The following is a 27833-nucleotide window of genomic DNA, read 5'->3' as shown; positions in this document are numbered from 1 at the left end:
TAAAACCAGGATTGTAATTTTATTTGGGAAATGCATAAAAATAATCTTCTGCCTTGATATTCTCTTCCAGAAGGTTCTGTATTAAGATTGCTTCTTGTTTTTATTGTCCTTCCAGATGCGGTAATTGAGCACAGAAGCCAAAGTTAACCAAGCTAAATAAGGAAACATCAAATAAGCCGCTTTCTTGTTGACATGGTACCAGGTGACAGTTGTAGCTGTTGCTGCACCACTAGTGAGTAGGAGATTGACCAACCCCTGAAACAAAATAAGGTGGTTAGTGTTTATTTTAAATGCTGCATTTTTGTCCAAGACAGTAAGTAGATATTTGCACAAATTCATACTAAACCTTTTTTGTGAAGAGTTCTGAAACACAGTGGAAAGTACATGCTAAAAAAAAACCTTAGAATGCCTTTTGCTGATACATGAATTTGTGCAGAGGAGACCAATGCTGCTTGTGATCAGTTTGGAAAAGGAATCATTTGCTCTTTACAGGGCTGAGGTGACTTGGGAGACATTTTCATACAAATTTAGAATAAACGCAAAAAGCTAAAATTAAGGCAACATTAAGCCTAAAATGTCATTTATTAAATTCATAGCAGTCACATCAATAATACTAAATTAATGACTCCAAAAATTCTAAAAGTTACGTTTGTGTTTTTTAATTTCTTGACTGTTCAGTATTTCAGGGGTGGTGGTTAGGATCTACAATTTAGGAGACTGCTTCAAATCCCTGCTGTGCCGCAGATTCCTTGTGTGACCTTTCACATGTTAGTGTTCCCATTCCCCATCTGTAAAATGGGGATAATACGACTTCCTGACCTCACAGAGGCACTGTGCAGGTAAATACATTAAATGCCCCAAGGCGCTCCATTACTATGGTAATGGGGTCATGTAAGTAACTAAGAGCTGTGTAGTAAAAGAACCAGTCAAGTATTTCATAGGGTGGTTTATATCAGAGACTAGCTTTCCGCCTCCCAGACAGTAGAGAATTATTAGTTTTATCTAAAATTGACATTATTACGAGTCATCTCATAGTAAATTAATTTTCACAAGAATTTGTCTAAAGGACCCCTACGAATTTTACCTTGGCATAATTGTATTTACTATAGTCACATGAATTATAACTTCTGTTAACAAAGGGTTGGAAAAACACACACTTGAGAGCTAACAATGTAATTGCACTGTAGATAAATTATGTACAATCTCATATGAGAGTATGAGAAAAAGGAATTTCAAAAATCTGCTATTCAAGCCAAATTTTACTTTTCTGTATGTACCAAAGTTCATTTTCAGAATAAAAAATGCTAAAGTTGGCACCTTGTAACTGCCAGTGCAAGGCTATGACGAGACTTTAAATGTCAATGTTACTTTATACTTACCCATCCTATTTTGTGAGCTCCAAAGAATATGGGAGTCCATGCCCAGTTTAATGCCAGCTGCCCTGCATACAGCCCAAGTGGAACCACTGAGTCTTCATTGAAACCTCCTAACTCCTTCCATACCAGGTAAGAACCATATCTGAACAACAAGAACATGACGACAATGCAAGGATTCTGGCAAATTATACAATATAATATGTAAATAATTAATTACTTTGTCAAATTAGGTGACTTTCGTAGGTAGGGCAAGAAAATTTTTCAAAGAAGTCTGTGACTTAGGGGTCTCCATCTTATTTTCAAAAGTCACAAGAGTCTAAATGCATTCACTTGCAAGAGACTTGGGCTTCCAAGTGATTTTTGAAAATAGGATAGAGGATCGTAAGTCACTTAAGCACATCTGAAAATGTTACCAAACATGAACTAGAACAGGGTTAGGCAACCTATGGCACGCGTGCTGATTTTCAGTGGCACTCACACTGCCTGGGTTCTGGCCACTGGTCTGGGGGGCTCTGCATTTTAATTTAATTTTAAATGAAGTTTCTTAAATATTTTAAAAACCTTATTTACTTTACATACAACAGTAGTTTAGTTCTATATTATAGACTTATAGAAAGAGACCTTCTAAAAACATTAAAATGTATTACTGACTCGCAAAACCTTAAATTAGAGTGAATAAATGAAGACTTGGCACACCACTTCTGAAAGGTTGCCGACCCCTGAACCAGAGGTAAGAGCAATGGATTTGGGCTAGAATCCAAAATTGAAGTGCTGATTTATTGTGGAACCTTGCAATAAGTGATTGCACAGCTCTATGCTATTCAGGCAAAATGAGAGAATACATGGTACTGAACCATCCAATAAAAGAAGTAAGTAAAAAATTGTGCTGTGGCTATTTTCATTCTTGGATAGAGGGCAGCAGAGGAACTACTGCATTTTGGACAAATAGAAGTTTGAGTTAAGACCTGAAGACTATAAAGGAAGCAATTGCGTTAGTCTAGATGAACTGAATACATTAATGAGTTTTGGTAAGTGTTCATTGTGTGGAGTACAGAGATGGTTATTTCAGAAATTATATAGGCAAATTTTCAAAACCAGGAGATAATTTGGGGGTCAAGTTGAATGAGTAGGTTCCTAACTGGAGCATGAAGTGTTGGATTTAAGTATTGCTTCACCTCCCTCTATTTAATGAAGTGCTTGTCACTTTCAGGTATTAAATCTTTTTAAAATGAGTTAACAGAAGTTGAGGCTGAAACAGGCAAGAACTGAGGAGAGAGAGCAGTGGTGAATTTGGGTAGCATCTGCAGCAAAGTGATATTTTTATAACCACATTTGATTTCAGAAAGGAGGTATTAAAACCAATCACCAGAGTGAAGAGAACTAGGGGTGAGCAGCTTTTCTCGTGTCAGTGAAATACTCTTAGTCCTGGTTACTGGAAGATCTTCCAGAATAAACTGCAAACATACCAGAATTCTCATTGCAATCCATGCCCTTTTAATGCCCATGGAATGGTGCATTCTGGGATAACGTCGTAGTTCACTGAAGGTAAGACAGGATCACTCAGAGATGGGCGATATGAAACTAAAGCTTATTGTGTGCTGAAAGCCTCCCATATAGGGTTGCCAAGTGTCGGGTTTTTGACCCAAAAGCCTGGTAAAAAAGGGACCCTGGCAGCTCCGGTTGGCACTGAGGAGCCATGACCAATGGGAGCTGTGGGGGTGGTGCCTGTGGGTGCGAGGGCAGCGTGCAGAGCCTCCCTGGATAACCATGTGCCTAGGGACCTGGCGGCTGCTTCCTGGGAGCCGCAGTAAGTGCTGCCAGGACCCCGCTCCCCCACCCCAACCCCCTGCCCCATCCTGGAGTCCCCGCCCACATCCAAACTTCCTCCCAGAACCTGCACTGCCCCAGCCCTGAGCCCCACCCCAGAGGCTGTGCCCCCAGCCAGCACCCTCACCCCCCTCCTGCACCACAGCCTGGTGAAAGTGAGTGAGGGTGGAGGAGAGCGAGCAGTGGAGGGAGGGCCTCAGGGAAGGAGTAGGGCCCGGGGTGTTAGGTTTTGTGCCACTAGAAAGTTGGCAACCCTAATCCCACAACCTGGTTAGCTGGATCATTCAGCACAGAAGTCCACTCCTTTTTTACTTTTGCTTTGTACTTCACTTTTAAGTGTTAGTGGGCGCTTGATTTCAGGGCCAGATGAGTGTGTATTCCAAAAGACAGTCTGCTCCTTTGTGTTTGTAATTTGCCAGCTGTTTTTCAATGTAGTTTCATATTGAGATGAAATCTACATTCTAGGTAAGAATGCAAATTGAATTGAGCACCTCACTGGGCAATGGGGAGCTCCATATGCAGGCTCTGCTCCATGAATCTTATTGAACTCTTAAAAATTCATCCGCACATTTTTAAGCAAGATAGATTTTTAATTGTTTAGCTGCAGATACACATATAAGACAGCCACGTGACTTTACCAGAGTTCAGCTTCACTCATGTGTAGCATGAATAAGTAAGTTTATTTTGTATGTGGAAGTAAATAACCCAAGCTTGCATACTGGCTGTTCCTTTCCTAAGGGCACAATTCGATATGCTGTCAATTTGATCACTATCCTGTCAAACAAATGCTTTTAAAAAAAAAAAAAAAAAAAAAGCTTCACATTTCTCCATCACTAGGAGGCACCTAGATACAACTCTGCTTCCAGCTGATTTGCGAAACTGTTGTTAACAAGCAATTGCACTCGTGCACAGATATAACTTTGGCTTCTGCTCTTGATCTAGATTTTCTTACAAATATGTAAAGTTCAGGGCCAGCCCCTTCGTTACACAACTCTTTGAGAGTGCTCCTGCTCTGCTAGATAATATCAGTATTGCATGACACAAAAAATCTCTAGAATCTTTTGCGTGTGTTAAATGCAAATAGAAGAACTGGATTTGTTGGGCACTCTGAGGAATCTCTGTGGCGATATGTATACAGAACGCAGTGAGCTGGTTTTGAGCACGATTGAGGCTCTGAGAAGAAACACTTAACGCCACCTGGGATTAGGATCATCATTGTGATTCGTCATCAAGAATAGGTATGATCAGGACATCAACCACGTCTTAAGTATCTCAGAATGCACTGGTCTGAGAAGGACATACAGGAGTGTATGAAAAACCTTCAAAATGTGGATATTAAATCAAAAAACCTTACCTGGATCTCCTGGTTTATAGTCCAAAACCCAGACACTATTGTTTACATACTGTACAGTTCATTCAAAGGCATACTTCAGGGACAGCCATTTAGTTACATAACTCTTAGGGTGTGTTTTTGCCAGGAAATCATCTGACAGCCTTTCTATGGAAAAGCTGTCGGGTCTCACTTCAGCTATCTATTATCCTACTTTTCAACAAAAAGGGTACTTCCTGACTAATTTTACCAGGCTGTGATTTCAGAGCTAACTAAATGAGAGACTTTACTGAATACATGGGAGGGAACAGAATAACAAAAAGATACTTTTTGTTGGCATGGAGAGGGGGAAAGGGAAGGACACTGTGTTCTGAGCTGTAAAAGACTAGAACTAGCGAAGGTGAGTAGAAATTAAGTGATAAGACAAAGGCAAGAAGAGACATTCGACATTTATTTTTATGCATATTGCTTCACTACAGTATTTTGCAATAGAGAGCACGATAATTAAGGAAATCTGTAGCATCCCATCATAACTACTTACTCTTTTCTAAAGTTGTCCTTTTGGGGGCTGAACTTTCCAGACTTAATAGGCCCAAGGAGTGCAAATTTGAGGAAAATCCCTTCTGTTGTAGTTTAGTTATAGCAGAGTTGGGGCAGTGTAGTAGGTTTAGGGGGAGAGACACAACTCAGCTTCAGAGAAAAATTAAGTTTTTGCAGGGATCTGCAATAATGCAACTATAGCTGACCAAAAATGAACTAAACATGGCATAGGGCTAGTCCTGCATAAAGAAGATGTGAAACAAATTGGGGCACTGAAAGTCACTTTGGAGCTTGCTCATTGCACATTTGCTATGGTTCTTGTAGCCTAATGTGGCCTTCCCTCATGTGACATCAGTTAAGGGGGCTGGGAGAAAAGCACTTTCTCTTGGTTGGGCTGTTGCTGGGACAGTTTGTGTGAGGGAGATCATACATGTCTAACACACACAAAACAGTCCAGAAAAAAAATCTACTTTATAAATAGTTCAGCTTTTTTTTTTTTTTTTTAAGATGTTTATTTTTGTATTACCCTTCAGCTTTTCTTTAAAGTTCTGCTAGGTCTGATATTTGGCCCAACACACTTGTGTGTCCCTTTCACCATTGCCAATTTCTTTGACAGTAATAGTCTAAAATACTGATGATAATTTAGGCTAATTCAGTTAGAGGACAGTAGATTGTACCAGATAATGAGACAGTTTAAAAGCAAGGGGTTTTATTACAGCGTTTTATAAGACAAGGGCTATAGATTCCAGAAAATTTATCTTACTCTTTACTGGGATAGTCCAAATCCCAATCCCTCATTTATTTACTAATACAGTTAATTTTAGCTAGAACTGTAAGAGGACATGTATGGGGGGATGAGGGGAATAAGATTAAACTCTTTCAGTCAGTCAGCACATTACTTCACAGTTCTGTTTCTCCTATGGGGCGGTCAGAAGCAAATCAAACATTCCTGCATTTAATACACCTCCCTTGTGCATACACACAAAGGGCAGTGTTTCCTAAGCGAGTACTTACCTGTTGAATAGTGCAGGAACAACATTAAGTCACTCTTATAAGCTAATGTACATATATATCCAATAACATAGCTAACTAGTGTTATGTAGTATGATTCTTTGTAACTATCCAGCTTTGCTAGTGTACATTAAGCAACCATCAGACTAGTTAAGTGTATATACAAAATATAAAAGACATACATACCCCATTGATGTATACAGAGTTCCCCAGACAGGGCCAAACACCCAGTTAGGTGGCCTCCAGGATGGCTTTTCAAGAGATTCATACCATATAGGGATCTCTCTCTTTGTTATCATGCCTCCCAAAAATCCTCCTGCATGGGGCAAGAGTGTGAAACCAACAGGTGGGGCCCACGTCGGTACCATATCCAAGACAGATGCTGAATCTGAAATAAACCCCAAACACCTGAATGTCTGTTTGCAAAGTGATTTTTAGAATAAAACTCTGGCAAAACACTTACAGATTAAACAGACTTTTTTAAAAAGATAGTCATTGCACTACTTAACTCCTCTTCTAGGGCCTGAGCTAAAGCCTTTTTACATTAATTTAAAGACTCCTGGCTCTCAGACAAGCTGGAACACCTCAAGGATTCTTTCAGTTTTTCTTTTACAGGCAGTTTTAATCTGATGCATTGTTTATGATTCTACCAACAAAGATTTCTTGATCAATTTTTCAGTCAATCACTGCACCTAATACACTGCTTCCTTACTCATTCCTATCTCCTTCCTTGAGCTTGCTTAGCAGAGGTTTCAGGTTCAAAACCAAATATCCATAGAATATCAGGGTTTTTTTTTTTTTTAAATGTGTATGTGTGATTTTTGCCCAAGATCCCTAAGTGGCCCCCTCAAGGACTGAATTCACAACCCTGGGTTTAGCAGGCCAATGCTCAAACCACTGAGCTATCCCTTCCCCCCCCCTTTTTTTAAATTGTTCTTGTTTTCTTTTTTTGTTTTTACCCGGTGATATACCATTCAATCTGCACAAAAATACAGGGATACAAAGAAAAAGAAAAAACGTTTGGTAAGGCGTCTCTAGTACACAGTACTTATACTGTGATGGTTGGGATGACAGGGCTGCAAAAACGAAACACTAAAAAACAAACACCTTTTTACAACAAAAGGTTTATTTTTTAAAAAATAATGTTAAATAAAAAAAGGGGGGGAGAGTCAAGGGGCCACAGATCTCTTCACAAGACCAAGTAATGCTGGTTAAAAAATAGTCTTAAATAGTCTCTCCAATTTTCTGGGGCCGATCCTCAGCTAGTGTAAATTGTTTTAGCTCCATTGACACCAGCTTAGGATCTGCCCCTATATGTTTCTCTCCAGTCAAAAGGCTTCAGTCTTGTCAGGTTCTGCACATCCACAATTCCCTTTGAGCTTAATAGGAGTTGTGGGACATTAGTGCCTCGCGTGATCAGCCTAAAATTAAGACTCACAAACCCATATTTGGATGAATTGTCAGTCATTCATCTCTTACCCCAATTGCTTGTTTATTGGTGACACTACTAGTTTGTCTTGGCATAGCATTTTACATAGATGCACAGTTTGGTGACAAGATGCAGAACCCTTAAATAGTTTTAGAAGTACAATTTACATCAGAGGGGTAGCCGTGTTAGTCTGGATCTGTAAAAAGCAACAAAGAGTCCTGTGGCACCTTATGAACTAACAGATGTATTGGAGCATAAGCTTTTATGGGTGAATACCCACTTTGTCAGATGCATGTAATGGAAATTTCCAGAAGCCAACTACAAAAGCAGTTTGTCCTCCCTTGGTGTTCACACCTCAACTGCTGGAAGAGGGCCTCATCCTCCCTGATTGAACTAACCTCGTTATCTCCAGACTGATTCTGGCCTGCGTATTTGTACCTGCCTCTGGAAATTTCCATTACATGCGTCTGACGAAGTGAGTATTCGCCCACGAAAGCTTATGCTCCAATACATCTGTTAGTCTATAAGGTGCCACAAGATTTGTTGCAATTTACATCAGGGGTCAGCAACCTTTCAGAAGCGGTGTGCCAAGTCTTTATTTATTCACTTTAATTTAAGGTTTCATGTGCCGGTAATACATTTTAATGTTTTTTAGAAGGTCTCTCTCTATAAGTCTATATAGATTCTAGGACTGGAAGGGACCTCGAGAGGCCATCGAGTCCAGTCTCCTGCCCTCATAGCAGGACCAAATACTGTCTAGACCATCCCTGATAGACATTTATCTAACCTACTCTTAAATATCTCCAGAGATGGAGATTCCACAATCTCCCTAGGTAATTTATTCCAGCGTTTAACCACCCTGACAGGAACTTTTTCCTAATGTCCAACCTAGACCTCCCTTGCTGCAGTTTAAGCCCATTGCTGCTTGCTCTTTCTCCCTCCTCCTGATGACACCCTTTTAGATACCTGAAAACTGCAATCATGTCCCCTCTCAGTCTTCTCTTTTCTAAACTAAACAAACCCACTTCTTTCAGCCTTCCTTCGTAGGTCATGTTCTCAAGACCTTTAATCACTCTTGTGGCTCTTCTCTGGACCCTCTCCAATTTCTCCACATCTTTCTTGAAACGTGGTGCCCAGAACTGGACACAATACTAAACTATATAATTATATAACTAAACTATTATTGTATTGTAAAATAAACAAGGTTTTCAAAATGTTTAAGAAGCTTCATTTAAAATGAAATTAAAATGTTGATCTTACGCTGCCGGCCCACTCAGCCTGCTGCTGGTCTGGGATTCCATTCACCTAGGCTGGCAGCGGGCTAAGCGAGGCCGGTGTCTGGGACCCCAGCTGGCAAGGGTCCAGCAGCCAGAACCCCAGACCGGCAGTGGACTGAGTGGCTCAGCCCACTGCTGCCCAGAGGTTCCATCTGCTGGCTCCTGCCAGCCAGGATCCCGGCTGCCAGACCCGTTCAGCCCGCTGCCAGTCAGGGGTCCCGGCCCTGCCCACATACAGTAGGTACCTACCTTCTCCCTGGTTCTGGCCCATTCTCTTCCTCTCTCTGCACTAAGCTGAGGGTGGGAATGCACTGAGCACAGGGCTGGGGGTGAAGGGTCTCGCCAGGAGCTAGAATGAGGGAGAGGGCTCAGGGTTGAGGCAGGAGGTTTGGGTGTGGAGTGCTTACCTGGGCAGCTCCCATTTGGTGCGAGGGGTACAGGTGGGAATGTGGGGGTTGGGGGGTTGCAGGAGCTCCTGTTTGGTGCTCAGGGTAGAGGTGGAGATGTGGGGGGTGCAAGAGTCAGGATGTGGGGAGTGCATGGGGTGTGAGGGGGCTGGGTATGTGAGGGGGTGCAGGTGTCAGGGTATGGGTATGTTTGGGGGTGCCAGAGTCAGGGCTGGGATCACGGTGGGGTGAAGGAGTCAAGCAGAGGGCTGGCTGTGTGTGAGGAGGGTACAGGGCTTAGGACAGCAGCCTGGGGGTGTGCGGGAATACATGGCTCAGGGCAGAGGGCTGGGTGTGTGTGTGAGGGGGTGGTCAGGGCAGAGGCCTGGGAGTGTGGGCTGGGGATATGCCCCAATTCCACACACACCCCTGCCCCCTCGGCCCTGCCCCTACTTCTTCTCTGCCTCTGGGAGCAGTGAACACACTGACTCCGCTCTGCTCCACCCCCTCCCCTCCCTCCCTTGCAAGGGCCATCAGCTGGCAGGGAGGGAGGGATGGAGAGGAGGAGGAGGAGGAGGGGCAGGACCCCAGCACACTGCAGGAAGAGGCAGAGGAGCCGGCAGGACCAAACTTCTGCCCCTTGTCCCCCCAGGAGGGGGCGGGCTGGGCAGGATTTTTAATGGGACCCTGGCAGGCAGCAGCGTGCCATTAAAAACTGGCTCACATGCTGTCTTTGGCACGCATGCCATAGGTTGCTGATGCCTGATTTACATAGTGCCAAACTGTTATCTCTCACACAGATTTCCATCCATGGATAAATAAACTATGTGAAATTCACCCCCGTGCAGCAGGTCAGCACAAAGTTTAGGAGCAATATAAGCCCTCCAACCAACAGCGGTACAGGCAAAGGTAGCATTAAGAATAAATAAATAAGCTGGAAAAGCTCTACACCAAGTTTTGTGGCCATAAACCACCTGCTGTATACAATCCATATACAGGTTGCCAAAATAAGGGATTAAACTCATACCAAAAAGGATAAAATAGAAAAGATGGTTTTTGAATGCACAGTAGCCAAGTTCATGCAACCCTTTACTTTTATTATTTGCATAGGACTATAATCTTGCCCAGTACTTTATGTGACACAGGGTAAGATATAGTCCGTTATTGTAGCTGTGTTGGTCCCAGGATATTAGAGAGAAAGGTGGATGAGGCAATATCTTTTATTGGATCAACTTCCATTGATAAGAGAGAGAAGCTTTCGAGTTTACATAGGGTACGTCTACACTGTAATTAGACTCCCTTTTGCAGTATAGACATTCAGGTTCGCGCTGCAGCTAGGGTTGGCAGGTGTCTGGTTTTCAAAGGGAATGCCCAGTTGAAAAGGGACTCTGGCAGCTCTGGCCATTAAAAGACCAGTTGGCTGCCTGCAATGGGGCAGACAGAGTGTCTACCGGCTCCACATAGCTCTTGGGAAGCTGCCAGCATCTCCCTCTGGCCCCTGCTCCAAGTGCCGGCTCCACATCTCCCATTGGCCAGAAACCTTTCCTACAACATGCCTTTCAAGATCTAGGAGTTGTGTACACACCTATCACAACGTGTGATGTACCTCATCCAGTGCCCTAAATGCCCCAATAACCACTATATGAGTGAAACCAGACAATCAACTACACTCTCAAATGAACTCACAGAAAAATAAGACAAGACAAAAACACCTTATCACTTGTGCATGAACACGTTTCATAAAACGATCGCTCTGTATCTGACCTCTCAGACATCATTCTGAAAGTAAATCTATGCAACACCTTCAAAGGATTAGCCTGGGAACTTAAATTTGCAACTTTGCTAGACACTAGTAACCATGGACTGAATACAGACACTGGATGCATGGCTTTTTACAACAATCTGTAACCCACTAACCCCCCCCTCCAGCAGCTTCCCCCCCCCACTTCCGTTTTCCTCCCTATGACTGGGAGGCTTCACTTTTAATGGTCCCTTGAAATATGTCTTTACTACTTACTTATGCTAAACAATGTGTTCCACCTTGTCTTTAGTTGTGATACTGAGTATGTTTCCCAGACCGGAAGAGAAGCTCTGTGTAAGCTCGTCTCTCTCACCACAGAAATTGGTCCAATAAAAGATATTACCTCACCAACCTTGTCTCACAAAATAAGAAACTAATCCTGAGGAATGGCTATAGAGAGTAAAAGAGGAGACACAGATGAGTAACAAGAGATATTGAAGATCAGTGAGTTAAGAGGAAAAGGAAGAGTTGTGAAAGTGCGAAAAGGAAAGAAAATAAAGATGCAGGGGGTGATTAGTTCTTTCAGAGGCAAGTCAAAGAAATGTGGCCCTTTGATTTGTTAGGGACCTTGGTGAACATGATGTGAATGATTGAGAGCAGAAGCCAGACTGGAGAGGATCAAGGAAAGCCCTGTCAATAGCCGTAGGCCATACAGACAAGGATTTTATATGCAAAGGGGAGAGGGAAGGATAGACTGGAAAAGCAGCTGGGATTGAGAGAAGAATTTTTGTATGAGTGGGTAAACAAGAATGTGCCTTCAGCCTGAGAGGGAAGCCAGAGGGGAGATGTTTTGAAGATAAGAGAAGATGGGGAGAGCTGGCATGCCCAGGAATGGATAAGAAACAGAAAGGAGTGGAAGGGTTGGAGGTGGAAAGCAGGAGGAAATCAGAGCCAGAGTCTGTGCACAACAGAAGAGGGGAGAACTGTGGAGAGAAGAAAACATCCTGCTGCACAGTGTCAAATTAAGTCTTTGATGAAGGAGGGAAAGCTGGGAGGAGAGTTAAAAACCTGTGTAGCTTGTTGCTACAAGTATTGTTGCCGTGCCTCTTATCTAATATATCCCATATGCAGAGTTCAAAACTTATTTTTACCAGGTCATGTTTTACATGCAGCACAAGAATGGCAAGTTCTCACATTCCTGCAATGTTTATATTTTTAAAATACCCCTGTGGAGAAGTCTCTCTGTTGAAGCACATATTACTTCTCAGGAGTATTAGCAGCGTGAAAGTGACACCGTGCTACTCACTTTCACTATCTACTTCTGCTGGGACCCAGGAGAGTGACTACAGATCTGCAGGACCAACAAGCTCTGCTGGGAACAGGAGCACCTAGTAGTTGTAGAGGATCAGACCTCTGCTGCTTTTTCAGAGTAATTTGGAAGGAGTCTACTAAGAAGGTGAAAATGACAGTGATCCTATCACTCTGATGCTCTTATCCTCGTTGCTGGGGAAAACATGAGGCCCAGTTCTCCACTACCCTGCAGTTTGTAGAGTCACTTGTACAGTGGATGTAAAATATCAAATCAGAACTGTAATGTTTTGCACCCAAGGTAAGTGAGTACACAAAGGAGAATCTGGCCCAATATATAGAAGAGCAGCAACACAGGGATTATTCTGGAATGGAAGAGAACAGGAAATGAGCGAAGACACAAGACCAGGAAATATCCACAAAACAGAAAGAGGAAAGATGTGCACAAACAGAGGGGGAGGAGGAGAGAAAGGGAAGGGAGCACTGCAGTAGTGGCAGGACATAATTTGGGATTGATTTTGGTGCCCTGCCCTTTGGGCTAGTAATACTAATTAGTAATTATATAGCACTTTTCAAACAGAACTCAAAGCTTTTTTGCAAGGGTTAGTAAGCTTCTTTATCCCTATTTTCAGAGCTGTCCCTAGGGAACAGCCAACCGGGTTCACTGCCCCGGGCCCTGCACTTCATGAGAAGGCAGGTGGGGAGGTAAGAAGGAGCCCTCTTACCAACCTCCTCCCACCCCCTAGCAGCTCCTGCCCACCGATCAGTGCCTGCCCCTCCCTCCTAGTGCCTACCACTGATCAGCTGTTTTGCAGCATCTGGAGGTGCCAGCAGGGAGGGAAGAGGAGTGAGGGCACAGTGTGCTTGGGGGAGGGGGCGGAACTGGGCAGGGAAGGGATGGAGCGCAGGTGGGGCATGGGGGGGAAGGGGATGGAGTGGGGGCAGGGCCTGGGCAGAGCCAAGGGGAGCACCCCCCAGCAGATAGAAACTCGGCACCTATGTCCCAGGCCTTGCACCCCCCCTAGGGGCAGCCCTGCCTATTTCACAAAGGGGATAACTGAAGTACTGTGGCTTGCTCTAAGACCCACACACCAAGTCAGTGGCAGGATTAAGATTAGAATTTAGGTTTCTTAACTCCCAGCTCCAGGCCCTGTCAACTAAACTACAACCATCCCTAGACAGTGGGAGCACTACAATTCAGGTATTCAATCCCTGGGAATTAGCAGCTTGTACCAATCTCTAATGCAAATCAATGGCTGAGTGAAGGAGCAGCACTAACTAACTTGGGAAACCATGTCCAGCCCTCCATAAATGCTCCATGTGGGCCTTTAGAAAGAAAACAAGTGAGTGAAAAGAGGGAAGTGAGGAGAGGGATCCACACAGACACTGTTCCTGCAAAAAAGAGGAAAGCTGGAAACAAAATGATAAATAACTAACCAAGAATGAAAGAGAAGAGAAATGCATAACAAGACTGAGGGGCTAGGAGAAAAGAAGTAATGCATAAAATCCAAACGTGGTGATCAGAGGAGAAAAATATTAAAAGGCTGATTCCAGAAAACCTTACTCTTAGGTGTATCCTTTATGCAAGTTTTCCAGTAGTAGGAGCTTGTTACATACAAGAGTGTAAAGAGGTAGCTGACACTTAGACCTGAGATGTATAAACACTGGAATAAATTGCCTAGAGAGGCTTGGAATCACCATCACTGGAGGCTTTTAAGAACAGGTTAGACAAACACCTGTTGGGGATGGGCTGGTTATTATGTAGTCCTGACCTGAGTGCAGGGACTGGACTAGATGACCTATTGAGGTCTCTTCCAGTCCTACACTTCTAGGATTCTATGTTCTCCTACCACACCCTATCCTTGCTCTAGATTTCTTAACACCATGACACATCACATATAAAGGAGAACCTGCATTAGTTCCAAGCTTTTCTGATTTCACTTTTAGGGGACTTGAATGGCTTTCAGTTGCATTACTTTAGTTGACCTTTATTTTCAGAGAGGGAACCAGTTGTAGAGCTTACAAAATACATTTAATAATAGCTGCTTGATAGGGAGTATTTTCCAACTGTGTGATCGTTAAGGGGACACCAACTAGATATTCAGTCACTTTAAAAAAATGTTCAGAGTGGATTCAGGCACTATACTTGTGTTCTGTGCTGTACAGCACCTAGCACAAGGAGGTTCTGGTCCATTACTAGGGCTCCTAGGTGGCTCCACAATACAAATACTAACAACACACCTGCTTTTAAGTCTACTGTCCTGTTTTTGTGGTTAAACAATCACATTTCCTATTTTGCATGATGTTTTTCTCAGCCCTATTCCTGTGCAAAAGACCCACACAAATGGGGAAATGATTAACAGGGTGAGTATTCTCCAGTAAATCATGTTGTTGAAAAAATAAAAAGTTATGGCTGGAAGTGTTTCAAGGGACTCAATCCATCATCACTAAGAATGTTCCATTTTTCTTTACATTTTTTTTTTAAGTTCAAAACCCTGGAGTAAACATAGAGGAATCAATCCAGTTCCCGCACTGCCCTGTAACTTTTCATCCCTAGAACACCAGCCACTCTTAACTGTACCCCATTATTTGTTCTGTACTGGAAATGTGCAGTTAGATGTACAATATTTATTAAATGTGTAGTATGTATTTTAAAAAGTAATATACTTGTAGAGTATATAAAACTGTCAGCTCTGACTTCTCAGAGTAAAGTATGTTTAATATAATTTGAATGACTGATATTTGCTGTTTGTAGCTTTGTATCTAAACCTTGAAAGAATGTATCTTTTAACTATGGTGTAGCAACTAAGTTATGTCACCTTTTTCTACTGAATAATACTGAATGGGTTAGTGATTTTATAGCCTCCAAGTAAATTTGTTATTTTGACCTTTGTATATATATATCTTTGCAAACCTTAGAGGATAAAGCTAAGGCTCAGTGGCTGGTGTAAGTTAATTGAGGTGATACTGATGGGCGAAAGATTACATAGTAGAGAAAAAGTGGCTGGATCTTTTAACTGTTCATTTTCTAGACTTAACGTTTGGGGATTATTTTGTAGTTGTAGGACTTTGTAAATGATATGTGGGTGTCAAGTGAATTCCCCTAAAATACTTTAAACCTGAACAATTTATTCTTTGCTCATTTTTTGTTTGACTGGTTGTTGTTTTGTTTTGTTTTTTTGGCTTGGGACTTACCCTGTTTTGAATTAGTGCCAGAAGCTTAACCTGGGATGGTATTATATTAATAGAAGGAGAGGCCTTCTATAATGGACCCTATGAGAATCACCAAGACAGGGGTCCGTCCCTTCCTTAGACTTTATCTCTAAAGGAGATATGAGGAGTTTGGGGGGAGGAAGGTATATCTTGGAATAGAGGACATTAGAGGGAAATCCCTCTCATGGTTGCCTGTACCCAAGGGTGAAAGTAACTTAAAGGACTTACCGGTACTCTGGAGTCCTTAAGATGGGCAGGGCCTCAACCAGAAGAGGCATGGCCTCTGCCAGAAGAGGCGGGACCTTTAAATCCCCAGGCACTTTACATCACCCCTGGAGCTACCAGCTGCAGAGCTGGCTGAGAGCCCCAGGGCTAGGGGTGATTTTAAAGGGCCCAGGGCTCCAGCTGCCCTACCACAGCAGAGCCCCAGGCACTTTAAATCACCACTGGAGCCCCGGTGCCGCTACCTCGGGGCTCCAGCAGCCGGACTCAGGTGGTGATTTAAAGGGCCCCAGAAGTAGCAGCAGTGGGAGCCCTTTAAATCCTTCAAAAACCATCAACTGGGCAGGATTTTTGCAGTTCCTTCTCAACTGCATGAAACTAGTCCCTAGATTGCTGGGAATGGGGGGAGGACCCAAACACCTATGAAACATTTAAGATTTTCACTCAAAAAACATCCCTATAGCTATTGAGAGCAAACACCTTGCACCTTCTAGAGTTATGAAATTTCCTGTATTTCAAATTGTCTTGTGCTGCCCCGCCAGCCGGTCCCCCTACCCTGCGCCCCCAGCAGCGCCGCGCCAGCCAGTCTCCCTACCCCATGCCCCCAACAGCTTCCCTGCCAGTGGCCAGAACCCTGGCCCTTTAAATAGCCACCAGGGCCCTGCTGCCACCTCCCCGGGGATCCGGCAGCAGGGCTCAGGGAAAATTTAAGGGCCGGGGCTCCAGCCACTAGTGGGAAGCTGCTGGGGGCGCAGGGTAGGGGGGGACCGGCTGGCAGGGCGCTGCTGGGGGCACGGGGTAGGGGAGACCTGTCATGGCGCTGCTGGAGGCGCGGGGCAGAGGGGACCAGCTGGCGGGGCTCTGCTGAGGGCGTGGGGTAGGGGGACCGGCTGGCAGAGCAGCACAGGGCAATTTGAAATTTAGGAAATTTCAGAGCTCTAGAAAGTGCAAGGTGTTTGCTCTCACTAGCTATAGGGATGTTTTTTGAGATAAAATCTTTAAATGTTTCATAGGTGTTTGGGTCCTCCGCCGCCACCCCAGCAATCTAGGGACTAGTTTCATGCAGCTGAGAAGGAACTGCAAAAATCCTGCGCAGTCAGTGGTTTTTTGAGCAATTTAAAGAGGCCACAAGCCCTTTAAATGGCTGCCGGGGAAGCCGACATGCCCCAGTAGAGTGCACCGGCTCTTGCCGGTACGCTGTACCAGGGCGCACCTGCTTATTTTCATCTCTGCCTGTACCTCCCCTTGCATGTTCACTTCTATGCCCTTGTTCCCCTATAGCTCTTATCCCTCATCCTCTGTTCCCTACCATTATCCAGGCTCTCCTAAAGCTTCCCCATTCTGAGACCAGGAGCATAGCTCTATGTTACCCTTTCATATCCCTTGTCCCAGTCCAAAAAGGAACCCTACAAAAAGTGAAAACATGGAAAAATTGCTAAGGAGGAGTACAAAAGAACAGCACAAGCAGATAGGGACAAAATCAGAAAAGCTAAGACACAAAATGAGTTGTACCTAGCAAGGGGCAAAAAAGCAATAAGAAAAAGGTTCTTTAAATAAATTAGGAGCAAGAGAAAGAAAGTATAAGTTGACTACTTAGCGAGCAAGGAGCGCTAATAACTGATGACATCAAAAAAGTTAAGGTTTTGAATGCCTATTTTGCTTCAATCTTCACTAAAATGGTTAACGGTGATTAGATTCTAAACACAATTGATATTAACAACAAGAGGGAAGGAATACAAGCCAAAATTGAGAAAGAGCAGGTTAAAGAATATCTAAATAAGTTAGATGTATTCAAGTCACCAGGCCCTGACGAAATTCATCCTAACGTACTTAAGGAACTAGCTGAAGCAAGCTTGGAATCATTAGCAAGTATCTTCGAGAACTCAATGGGTGGGTCCCAAAGGACTGGAGAAGGGCAAGCATAGGACCTATCTTTATAAGGGGGAACAAAGAGGACCTCAGCAACTATAGACCAATCAGCCTAACTTTGATATCTGGAAAGATACTAGAACAAATTATTAAACAATCAGTTTGTAAGTTCTTAGAGTATTATAAGGTTATAAGCGTAGATTTCTCAAGAACAAATTATGCCAAACCAATCTAATTTCCTTCTTTGACAGGGGTATTGTCTTTGGGGAGAAGCAGTAGAGGTGTTATCTTGATTTTTGTAAGGCTTTTAACACAATCCCATGTGACCTCTTATAAACAAAGTAGGGAAATGTAGTCTAGATGAAACTACTATAAGGTATTGAAAAACTGGCTGAAAGACTGTACTCGAAGAGTAGTTATCAATTGTTCACTGTCAAACTGAGAGGACATGGGACTGGGGTCCCACTATGGTCAATCCTGGATCTGCTTCTAGTCAATATTTTCTTTTATGACTTATGATTTAGAGGGGAGAGCCATTATAAAATTTGTGGATGACATCAAGCTGGAAGGGGTTGCAAGCATTTTGGAGAACAAGATTAGAATACAGAAGTGGTGGGATGGGTGAATGACCTTAGAGAATTAGTCTGGAATCAACAAGATTAAATTCAATGAAGACAAGTGTAAAATACTTCACTTAGGAGGGGAAATTCAAATACACAACTACAAAGTAGGGAATAACTGGCTATGTCGTAGTACTGCTGAAAAGAATCTGGGAGTTATAGGGGGTCACAAATGGAATATGACTCAGTAATACGATGCACTTCTGAAAAAAGGCTAGTATTGTTTGTAACACACAGGAGGTTGAATTTGTCCTGCTCTGCTCAATACTGGTGAGGCCTCAGCTGGTGTACTGTGTCCCATTCTGGATGCCAGAGTTTAGGAAAGATATGGACAAATCAGGGAGACGCCTAAGAAGAACAAGAAAAATGATAGAAAGTTTAGAAAACCTGACCTGTGAGGAAAGGTTAAAAAAACCTGAATATTTAGTCTTAAGAAAAGAAGACTGAGGGGGGACCTGATAACAATCCTGAAATATGTTAAAGGCTGTTTTAAAGAGGACTGATATCAATTGTTCTCCATGTCCACTGAAGGTAGAACAAAAAGCAATGAGCTAATCTGCAGCACGGGAGATTTGGATTAGATATAAGGAAAAACTTATTAAATATAAGGGGAGTAAGGTTCTGGAACAAGCTTCTGAAGGAGGTTGTGGAATCCCCATTATGAAGGCTTTTAAGAACATAGTGGATGCAATCATCAGGGATAGTCTAGGTTTACTTGGTCCTGCCTCTGTGCAGGGGGCTGGACTTGATGACTTCAAGGTCTCTTTCCAGCCCTACATTTTTATGATGCTATGACTCTCCTCGTGTCTTCCCATCCAGCACTTCGGCCCCTCAGCATTTCTCCCGGTATCCTACTCATTCACCCATCCCCCCACTTCAGCCAGTTGCAGCAGCACACTCTTTGAAGTTTTGAGTGTAACCAAGCCCTAAGAGTGTGCTGCTGCGGGAGCACTGCTGCGGCAGCAATTTGAAGGGTGAGTGTGGTCGCAGCGCCAGCGCTGGGAGAGAGCTCTCCCAGCGCTGCACGTACTCAACATCTTCATGGGGTTTAGCTTGCAGTGCTGGGAGCCGCGCTCCCAGCGCTGCGGCCCTGTTTACACTGGCGCTTTACAGCGCTGTATCTTGCAGTGCTCGGGGGGGTGTTTCACACCCCTGAGCGAGAAAGTTGCAGCGCTGTAAAGCGCCAGTGTAGCCAAGGCCTTAGGACGCAGCAGGTCAGTTTATACTTTAAAAAACATGTTAAAATATTAAACTTTTGTGTACTCATGGTAACTGCACTAGAGTGACCCCAGTTATCGCAGCAGAAACCAGAAGAAATAAGGAAAAAAAACAAAATACAACATTCTGCCACTTAAGGCAAAACGCCTCTGTGCAGGGTGTTTCTCCACCATGGTCTAATACATAGGAAGCCATACTCAAGATTTTCTTCAGCCTCTTCCCCCTTCTCTTTGAGTGGAGGTGGGGCAGGAGGGGCAGCAGAAAGGGAGCAAACCACAAAGGAAGGGATGGTTTGCTTCAGCCCAAAGGAAAAGTAAATAGTGAACATAGGCACTGACTCTGCAGGTGCTCAAGGGCTGGAACACCCATGAAAAAAAATTAGTGGGTGCTTAGCACCCACCGGCAGGCAAGCTCCCCTACCTCCCACCCACCTGCGGCCCTCGTCTATCAACTCCTCCCCCTCCCTCCCAGTGTCTCCTGCATGCTATGGAACAGCTGTTCAGCGGTGTGCAAGAGGTACTGGAAGGAAGGGGGAGGAGGGATGGGGTGCAATGGGGCAGGGAAGAGGCAGGGCGGAAACAGGTGGAGTGAGGCCTGGGGCTGAGCAAGGTTTGAGTACCCCTGGGGAAAATTAGAAGCCGTTGTCTGTGGTTCTTAACTTAAAAGTCGCTTGTAAACAGTTTAGCCTTTCTGTGGAAGCAAAAGAACGAGCTTCCCACTTCCGCCTTCTTCCTAGCCTGGGTGTTTCCTGACCCAGCTACCTTCCAGCGCAGGGAGATGAGCAAAAGAGAAAATGACTTTTGTTGCCTCCTCTTTAAATCCCTGTTTTAGTGAGCTACTAGCTAACCCCTTCTTTATCTATCTTGGTGCTGGGTATGTTATACCCTAGCACAACATCTTTAGATTTTGCCACTAACATTACCCGCATCTAAAATTAAAAACACTAAAGAGCACTTCTTGCAGCATGGCCAACAAAACAAATGGTTTTGGTGTTTGTAGGCCTCACCATTTTGGGGATGTGAGGAGTTGGGAGAGGAAAAAAGCCTTACCAATAGTTTCAAAATATCAACAGCAGGGAATATTTTTCAACATCACAATTTCATAACTGCTTTTCTTGTTCACTCCTCCTCTAAAAAACCACCACCCAAAAACAGAACCAGAAATTCTACCATGGAATGAGATATGGCATGCAAAATCTCAGGGGTGAGGAGGGAGTGGTTTTTTTCTGAGGTGCTTGCTGGAAGAGTGAATAATTTGTACTGAGAATCCAGTTTGTTTTAATTATGGAGTGGCTACTACAGCAATGTAACTCAGAAGAAACCAAGACAGTGACTAAACAAAGAAAGTTGTCAAAATACACAAAGTAAAAAACAAATCTAGAGAAATGTTTTCTTTCACATATAATAACCTTAGATGTTATCTGTAACAATAGAAGGAAATAGCACTGTAAATTTAAGTTGGTGGTATTTCTCTAAGGACAAAATGTGTGCAATATGGCTTGGAAGGATTAGATTTTTATTGGTAGTATACTAAACATCAATTTCACTGTGCACACACAAACCAACAAAAAAAATTCTATCAAAATGTATAGATAAAGTAAGAAATACTGTCTGAGAACTTATTAGATTTTGATTTAATGACATTTACTCTGTATATTTGGACATGTGATATTGACAATTTGTGTTAACTGTTATGCTTTTACTTTTTTAATCTCTCAAATAATTGTCTGAACCTTCCCCATAATTTTCTGTAACTGTAAAAATTTAAATCAATAAAAACAAACTCTGAAAACCCATAATTTTGCACAACAAAATTTAAATCAGTAAAATTTTAAAAAGCTTAGATAAAATTGATATTTATAAAAAATATTTACAATAAATTTAAATTCTATCAAGCCTAGGCTCTCAACCTTTCCACACTCCCTTTCAAGAGTCTGATTTGCCTTGAGTACCTCCAAATTTCCCCTCACTTAAAATCGACAAAATCAGACATAAAAATACAAAAGTGTCACATCACACTGTTACTGAAAAATTTCTTATTCCCATTTTTACCATCTAATTATAAAATAAATCAACTGGAAGATAAATATTGTACTTACATTTCAGTGTATAGTATATAGAGCAGTATAAACAAGTCATTGTCTGTATGAAATTTTAGTTTTTACTGACTTCACTAGGGCTTTTTAATGTCGCCTGTTGTAAAACTAGGCAAATATCTAGATGAGTTGATGTACCCCTCGAAGACCTCTGGGTATCCCTAGGCTACAACCTTGTTGAAAACCACTGGTTTAGTAGATGTACTTCTGTGACATTTTGTACTAGCTGTCCACTTTCAGGACATACTTCATTCCTATATTTGAGCTGTACTATTCACACCTGGCAGCAAGGATTTCCCTAGACACCCCCACACACACCTGAATTTTCCCAACACCCCCTCTCCCACCCAGTTACACGTAGTGTTGCCAATTTAGTCATTGGTTGGAAATCTGAATTTAAATTGAAACATTCATACATACTTTAAAAGCATACACAGCATATGAGAAAACACTTGAACCTGAGAAAGCGTAATGAGTTTGAAAAGTATGAACACAGACTAGCTTCCTCGTATAGCTGTTATTTATGAAATGTCAGCACATTTGTTTCAGCTATATTGGCCTACCTAACAATTTCAAATTATGATGTGTACACAAGGTATGAATGAGCTCTCCCCTGACAGCTAGTGATGAGCCAGTGGTGGGTGAAAAGGCTTCAGGACCAGACTGTATTTACATTAACTCACCTACGCTGCCCAAGTGATCAACTTTGGCTGGGGTTGGGTCACATCACTTAAGTATTAAATGTGGAGGTCATGAAATGTTATTATATGAGTAAAAGGCAGCAGAACTGTACTTAGCCTGACTAAATGAGGGGGTCTTCCTCTGTGCTTAATTTGTGCTAGGACTTGCCAGGGCTGAGCCCCGGCACCTCTAAGCTCGGCAGTTCAAAGCCCAGGGACCTCTGGGCTTGTCACATCAGTTATGAAAGTAACAAACTTGCTTGAGCATCGGCACCTCTTTCATTACAAATTAAGCACTGGTCACCCTCAACTGAACAAGACTCCCTAAGCAGGAGATTTAGATGCTAGATCTTACAGGGGAGGGGGGATGGGACATGAGTGTTTTGCTTGGTGGTTCGGGCTCTGGCTAGGAGTCACAGGCACTATTTGACCAGTCCCTCTCCTGTTTAGAGATAGAGCTGATTAGGCTTCACAGAAAGTCTTTTGGTTTGTTATGTGACCACTAGAGCTGAAATCACTGATAATCAGATTTAAGTGCTTAGACCTGCTGTGGGACAGTGTTTCTGTGAAAAGACAGCCTAGCCCGCACTAGCAGTGAGGTTCCCCCATTGAGAGCTGGGTGAAACCTCCAGAGACCTATTCGCAGAGGTCACAGTGGCAGCAGCAGGTGACAGTGCAGAGCCATTGGGGACTAAGCGGTACAGTGAATGTTGGCATAAACAACAGCGGCCAGAGCACTGGACTATGTTTTAGTGATTTCGCTCCAGAATGCTAGATTTGTGACAGGGATACATTTCCTAGTACGCCAAGATTTTTAAAATGCATTATTTGACAAGGTCATTATCTTACATCATCACTATCTCAAGAGGTCATTATCTTGGAGAGTTTCTGTACTAAAATTTATTGTAATTATTATTTTTAATGTAAAAATGCCATATTGAGTCACACCAATGGTCCATCTAGTCCAGTAGCCAGTCTTCCGACAGTGGCCAATGCCAGGTGCTTCAGAGGGAATGAAAAGAACGGGGAATCGAGTGATCCATCCCGTCGTCCACTCCCAGCTTCTGGTGAACAGAGGCTAGGGACACTCAGAGCATGGTGTTGGATCCCTGCCCATCCTGGCTAATAAGTTCATGGAGGTTAGATCCATCAATATCTGTCTAGTTCTTTTTTTGAACCCTGTTATAATTTTGGCCTTCACAACATCCCTGGCAAAAAGTTCCACAGGTGACTGTGCATTTTGTGAAGAAATACTTCCTTTTGTTTGTTTTAAACTTACTGTCTATTAATTTCATTGGGTGAAGGGGTAAATAACACTTCCTTATTCATTTTCTCCACACCAGTCAAGATTTTATAAGCCTCTATCATATCCCCTCTTAGTTGTTTCTTTTCCAAGCTGAAAAGCCCCCGTTTTTAATCTCTCCCCAGATGGAATCTGTACCATACCCCTAATCATTTTTGTTGCCCTTCTCTGTACCTTTTCCAATTCCAATATATCTTTTTTGAGATGAGGTAATCAGAACTGCATGCAGTATTCAAGATGTGGGCATATCATGGATTTATATAGTAAAAGTGGAGGAGCTTGGTTTGCCAGACCGATCAGCTAAGCCAATACTGACAACCTATATGAAAAGGCTGCAAAACACCATGCCTCTGGACTGCATCAACACTGCAGAAAACCTTATAAGCCAGTCACTGTCAAAGCCAATTTTAGAAGAACTTAATGACACTGTTAAGAATGCTGGAGAGACAACCCAGTTTATGTGAACCAACATGGCTGTTGCATCATACTTTCTATTTAAGCAAGAGATACCACCCACTACAAACTGGAGGCCAGTGTTAAAGTATCCACCAAGATACGACAGATCTAAGTAGTGAGGCTGGTGGACTACTTTTGTTACTAAGTTCAGAGAAGACTATCACCATTCTTTCTTGTAAATCTACTGTTGAAATCACTTTAAACAATGTCATCCAGGCATCTGCTACAACAGTAGTAGATCTTTGTCCAGCAATAGAAGCTACCCTTGGATCAATCAGAGATAATCAATTGAAAATGTACTGGAAGAAGCAAAGACTTCAGTCCAGAGGTTGACTAATGAAGGTACTTATATTGACTCCTTAAGCGAAAAGGACAAGAAGTGTTTGTTAAGCCAGCTGAAAAAGTTCGCAGACTTAATTGTTACAAATCTACAATAGTGATTTCTGGATTCTACTCAACCTCTATGTAGCTTTTACAGATGCTTGTCTTATAAAACATCTACAGCTGAATGGAGTGAGGCACTACCATCAATAGGGCTGCTATGTGATCAGAATAGAGAATTTTGAACACAGAGTGGAATATCATACAATGAATTAATGAAGATTTAGCTTCAACTTCTTGATCCCATCACTACTCGTTCAACCCAATCATTGTGCTATGTTTTCTGCGATGAAAGAAGTAGGAATTCATCTCTTGCTACTCCCAGTCACAACGGCTACAGCTGAGCGTTCTTTTTCCTCATTGAATAGAATTTTGTGTTCTGCAAGAAATCGCCTTCTGCCTGATCATGAGCATATCATGAAGGACTGGAAAAAACAGATACACAAGAAGACACCAAAGACTGCAAAATTACAACAAGAAGCCAAGAAGGATGTAGATGTAGTGCGTCATAGTAGGCTTAAGTAGCCAACTTTAATTGTTGTGATTTTAAAACATGAGTTAAATCTAATATAATGGTCATTAAACATTTTTCAGTTTTTATTAGGGTGCCATACAGCCCACCTTTGCCCTCACAGTCTCAACCCTCATTGCCCCCCCCACACACACATTCCAATACCACACTCACACCCCATTTTAATTCCTGGGGAAATCACTCCCTGGCAGTTATTAATATGTGAATCACAATCACCAGATCTGTGTCTGATTGGATGAAGTGTAATCGTTTGGGCAGCCACAAGTAGAAATAGGTAGCTTTTGCTGCTCTGGCTATTTGGGTATTTAACAGCAGCGAGGAGTCCAAAAGGAACCCTAGGCTACAGATTGACTTAACAACCTGAGAGCAGATTCCCTTGATAATGGGGGATGTTATAGGAGAAGCAAGTTACTCAAAGCATTTGCCTTTTCCCACCAGCATTGTCTCAGTAGGGCTTGGGTTCAGCTTTAGCCAGTTGCTCTTCATCCAATTTCTCTCAGTTCAGCATTGAGAAAGAGGGGAGAAGATGCTGTTTATATTTCATGAAAAAAACCAACAACAAGAAGTGTAAGGCTGGGTGGTATCCCTATACTGTTGTCAGTTCAGCCCATGTTTTCTCACTGACTCCTCCAATGATGTCACTTAGATGTTGAATAAGATGGCGAGGAAGACTGTGATTCCACGGATAAGGGTTCTGGAGGAAGAGTAATATTTTGCCATAATGACCCTTTAGTCTGAGAAGAAGATCTAGCAGTATTACTTGCTATTCCGATTCATTTTCATTCTACTGAGTTAAATGATCCAATTCCTTTTATTAAACTGCTCTATGAAATGACTCACTGTTTGATGTTTCATAACACCAAACCAACGCCAAATGATTACACAAGTGCAAATCAGGTTTGCATACTTTCACTTCTTTTCCTTGTAATATCTCCATTTAGTTCTCACTTTACTAAAATGTGTTTCACTTTAGCCTTTCATGAATTCACTCCATTTCGTTACATATAATCAATCAAGAGAGCAAAAACAAGCATCCTCCTTTTTCCCCTCTAGGTAACAGGCAGAATAAGCTTGAAGTAAATATAGCAATTTAAGAAGTGAGATGTATTAGAGAGGAAATGTCACTAGTTTAAAATCATACTCAAACTAACTGGAAAAAGCAAATATTGACAATATGAGAGGCTGGAATTCAAGGCCCCCATGAAGCCAAATGAGATAGGAACTGGGACAGGGAAGAGGAGTAACCCTGTTACTCTTGTTAAACCACATGCAACAGTCTACTAGCTAGGGCTTGATTCATTGCTCTTGGCACAGGAGCCAAATTGCCCCAGAGATTCTATAGTAGTAGGGCAGCTTAAAACCACTGTGGGTTTTAGCACCAAAGGCTAAATCAGTGAATATTCTGGCTCCGTTGGTTCCATCCTCTCCGTGTTTGACACCACCCACTTTCTGTGCTTTGCTGGCAGCTCCAGGTGCCACAACAGTGAGCATTTACGCTGCTATAAACCCCCTTCTGGAGATATTCTGCCACCATGGTGCTACAATCCAAATTCCACTAGTGGAAACCTGTATTACATAAGGGAAGGTTACTAAGCAGTATTTCCCATCCACTGGCTAGAACCAACAATCCTTCTCAAATGTTTTCTTGTTGTGTTCATATAAAAATAAATGAGAGGGAAAGAAAAGGAAACTTTCCTGAACATTGTAACTGTAATATTTCAAATGACAGCAAGCCCCTATATATTAACTGCTGATCTAACAGGAGCATTATTAACATACATTTTATAGCATTTTTATTCATAATTATCAAAGTGTCCCTCAAACTGTACTATGTATCTGTAAGGAATCATTTAACCCAGCACTGAAATGAAGCCACCTCAGGTCTGTAACTCAGTAATCAGGAAAATGAAAGGTACATAACAGGCAGGGCAACATTGCAGGGTTGGCAAAGAACAGGAGAGAAAATCCCCTTGCAAAGAGGGCTGTGAGAATAGTCTGGAAGTAAGAGCATGGACACATACCATTCCCCTCCCTGAAAGGGGCATTGCTCCCAGCATTTAAGCAGCATGATCTGCACCTGCCAATGGAATGAGTGGGGGCAAGACACATTGTAAGGATTTCTCCCCCAGTTTCCATAAGATGGTCAGAAAACACAGGGTAAATGTTAAATTCCGTGTAGAATCACAACAGTGCTCTCTCTTTCAGCCTGTATAACCAAGCTAAGCTAACAGGGATCAAATAAAGTAGCGCTCGTAATAATTAAACTCCCCCCATCTCTGGTGTACCTTATCTGAGAATCTCCACGTGCTTTATCCACAGTTAAAGAGGCCTCCCAGCATTACTATGAAGCAGTCAAGGGTTGTGTTTTACAGATGAACTAACCAAGGTTAAGTGACTGGCTAGAGGCGAGGAATCCCACTCCTTGGCTCTCTCTCACTACTAGGCGGTGCACATAAAAAAGGTGCTGCTCTCACTGCCGTCCCGATGCTGGCTGCAATATGTGACACCAGAAGACACAGCCTCCGTGTTACCATTCCCAGCGCTGTGTGGCACCCTGGAGCTAACCTTACCCCTCTTGCTGTTACCAGTGTCTCATCGGCCACGAAGTGCGGTACAAGGTGCCATTTCCCTCCACCCCTGCTGTTACAGCCAGGCCGATCGACTCGCACAGGTGACACTCCCTCCTTGCTCTGCTGCAACTGTGGTTACTAAGACCTGATTCCTTTGAAATTAGCAGCTTCCGCCTCCCTGCGCCTTAATACGGAGCCACTGACTGAAGAGTCTCCGGCAGAAACTCATGTGCAGGGAGAGACTCACCTGCTGCTGCAGCCCGAAGTTTGCGAGGCAGAGGAGAGCTCATCCAGAAGCCGCCACTCTCTGGACTCAGCAGGGGTGCAGCCTGAGCGGGCCTGTCCCTCCTACGCACACGGGAAGAGCAGTAGCTGCAGCAGCATGGCAATCAGGGGCGGAGCTGGCTGCTTTGGTGGTGGCCAGGCCCGGCCCTGCCCAGCTCCAGCAC

At 43.0% G+C, this 27833-nt stretch overlaps 1 protein-coding gene across 2 annotated transcripts; it reads right to left on the bottom strand.

The window, feature by feature from the left end:
- Positions 1-27764, bottom strand: TSPO (translocator protein). Of its 2 annotated transcripts, none has more exons than XM_050920049.1 (4): positions 27632-27764; positions 6271-6472; positions 1380-1518; positions 1-255 (listed from the first exon to the last, which is right to left on the bottom strand). In XM_050920049.1, exons 1-4 carry the CDS (start codon positions 27672-27674, stop codon positions 82-84), a joined length of 558 nt encoding a protein of 185 aa, XP_050776006.1. In that variant the 5' UTR covers positions 27675-27764; the 3' UTR covers positions 1-81. The 2 variants fall into 2 exon arrangements, with proteins under 2 accessions (XP_050776006.1, XP_050776015.1); XM_050920058.1 differs by lacking the exon at positions 27632-27764 and adding an exon at positions 27100-27511.
- Between the last annotated feature and the right edge of the window lie 69 nt (positions 27765-27833).

This window comes from Gopherus flavomarginatus, chromosome 1 (genome assembly GCF_025201925.1).
Source record: "Gopherus flavomarginatus isolate rGopFla2 chromosome 1, rGopFla2.mat.asm, whole genome shotgun sequence".
Lineage (NCBI taxonomy): Eukaryota > Metazoa > Chordata > Testudines > Testudinidae > Gopherus > Gopherus flavomarginatus.
This window is presented reverse-complemented; position numbering and strand designations above follow the sequence as displayed.

Excerpts from the sequence above, each read along its gene's own strand:
- TSPO (XM_050920049.1), bottom strand. The coding sequence starts at position 27,674 with ATGAGCTCTCCTCTGCCTCGCAAACTTCGGGCTGCAGCAGCAG. Across the intron at positions 6,473-27,631 it reads ACTTCGGGCTGCAGCAGCAG|ATTCAGCATCTGTCTTGGAT; the intron begins GTGAGTCTCTCC and ends GGTTTATTTCAG. Across the intron at positions 1,519-6,270 it reads ACTCTGTATACATCAATGGG|ATATGGTTCTTACCTGGTAT; the intron begins GTATGTATGTCT and ends CTTGTTGTTCAG.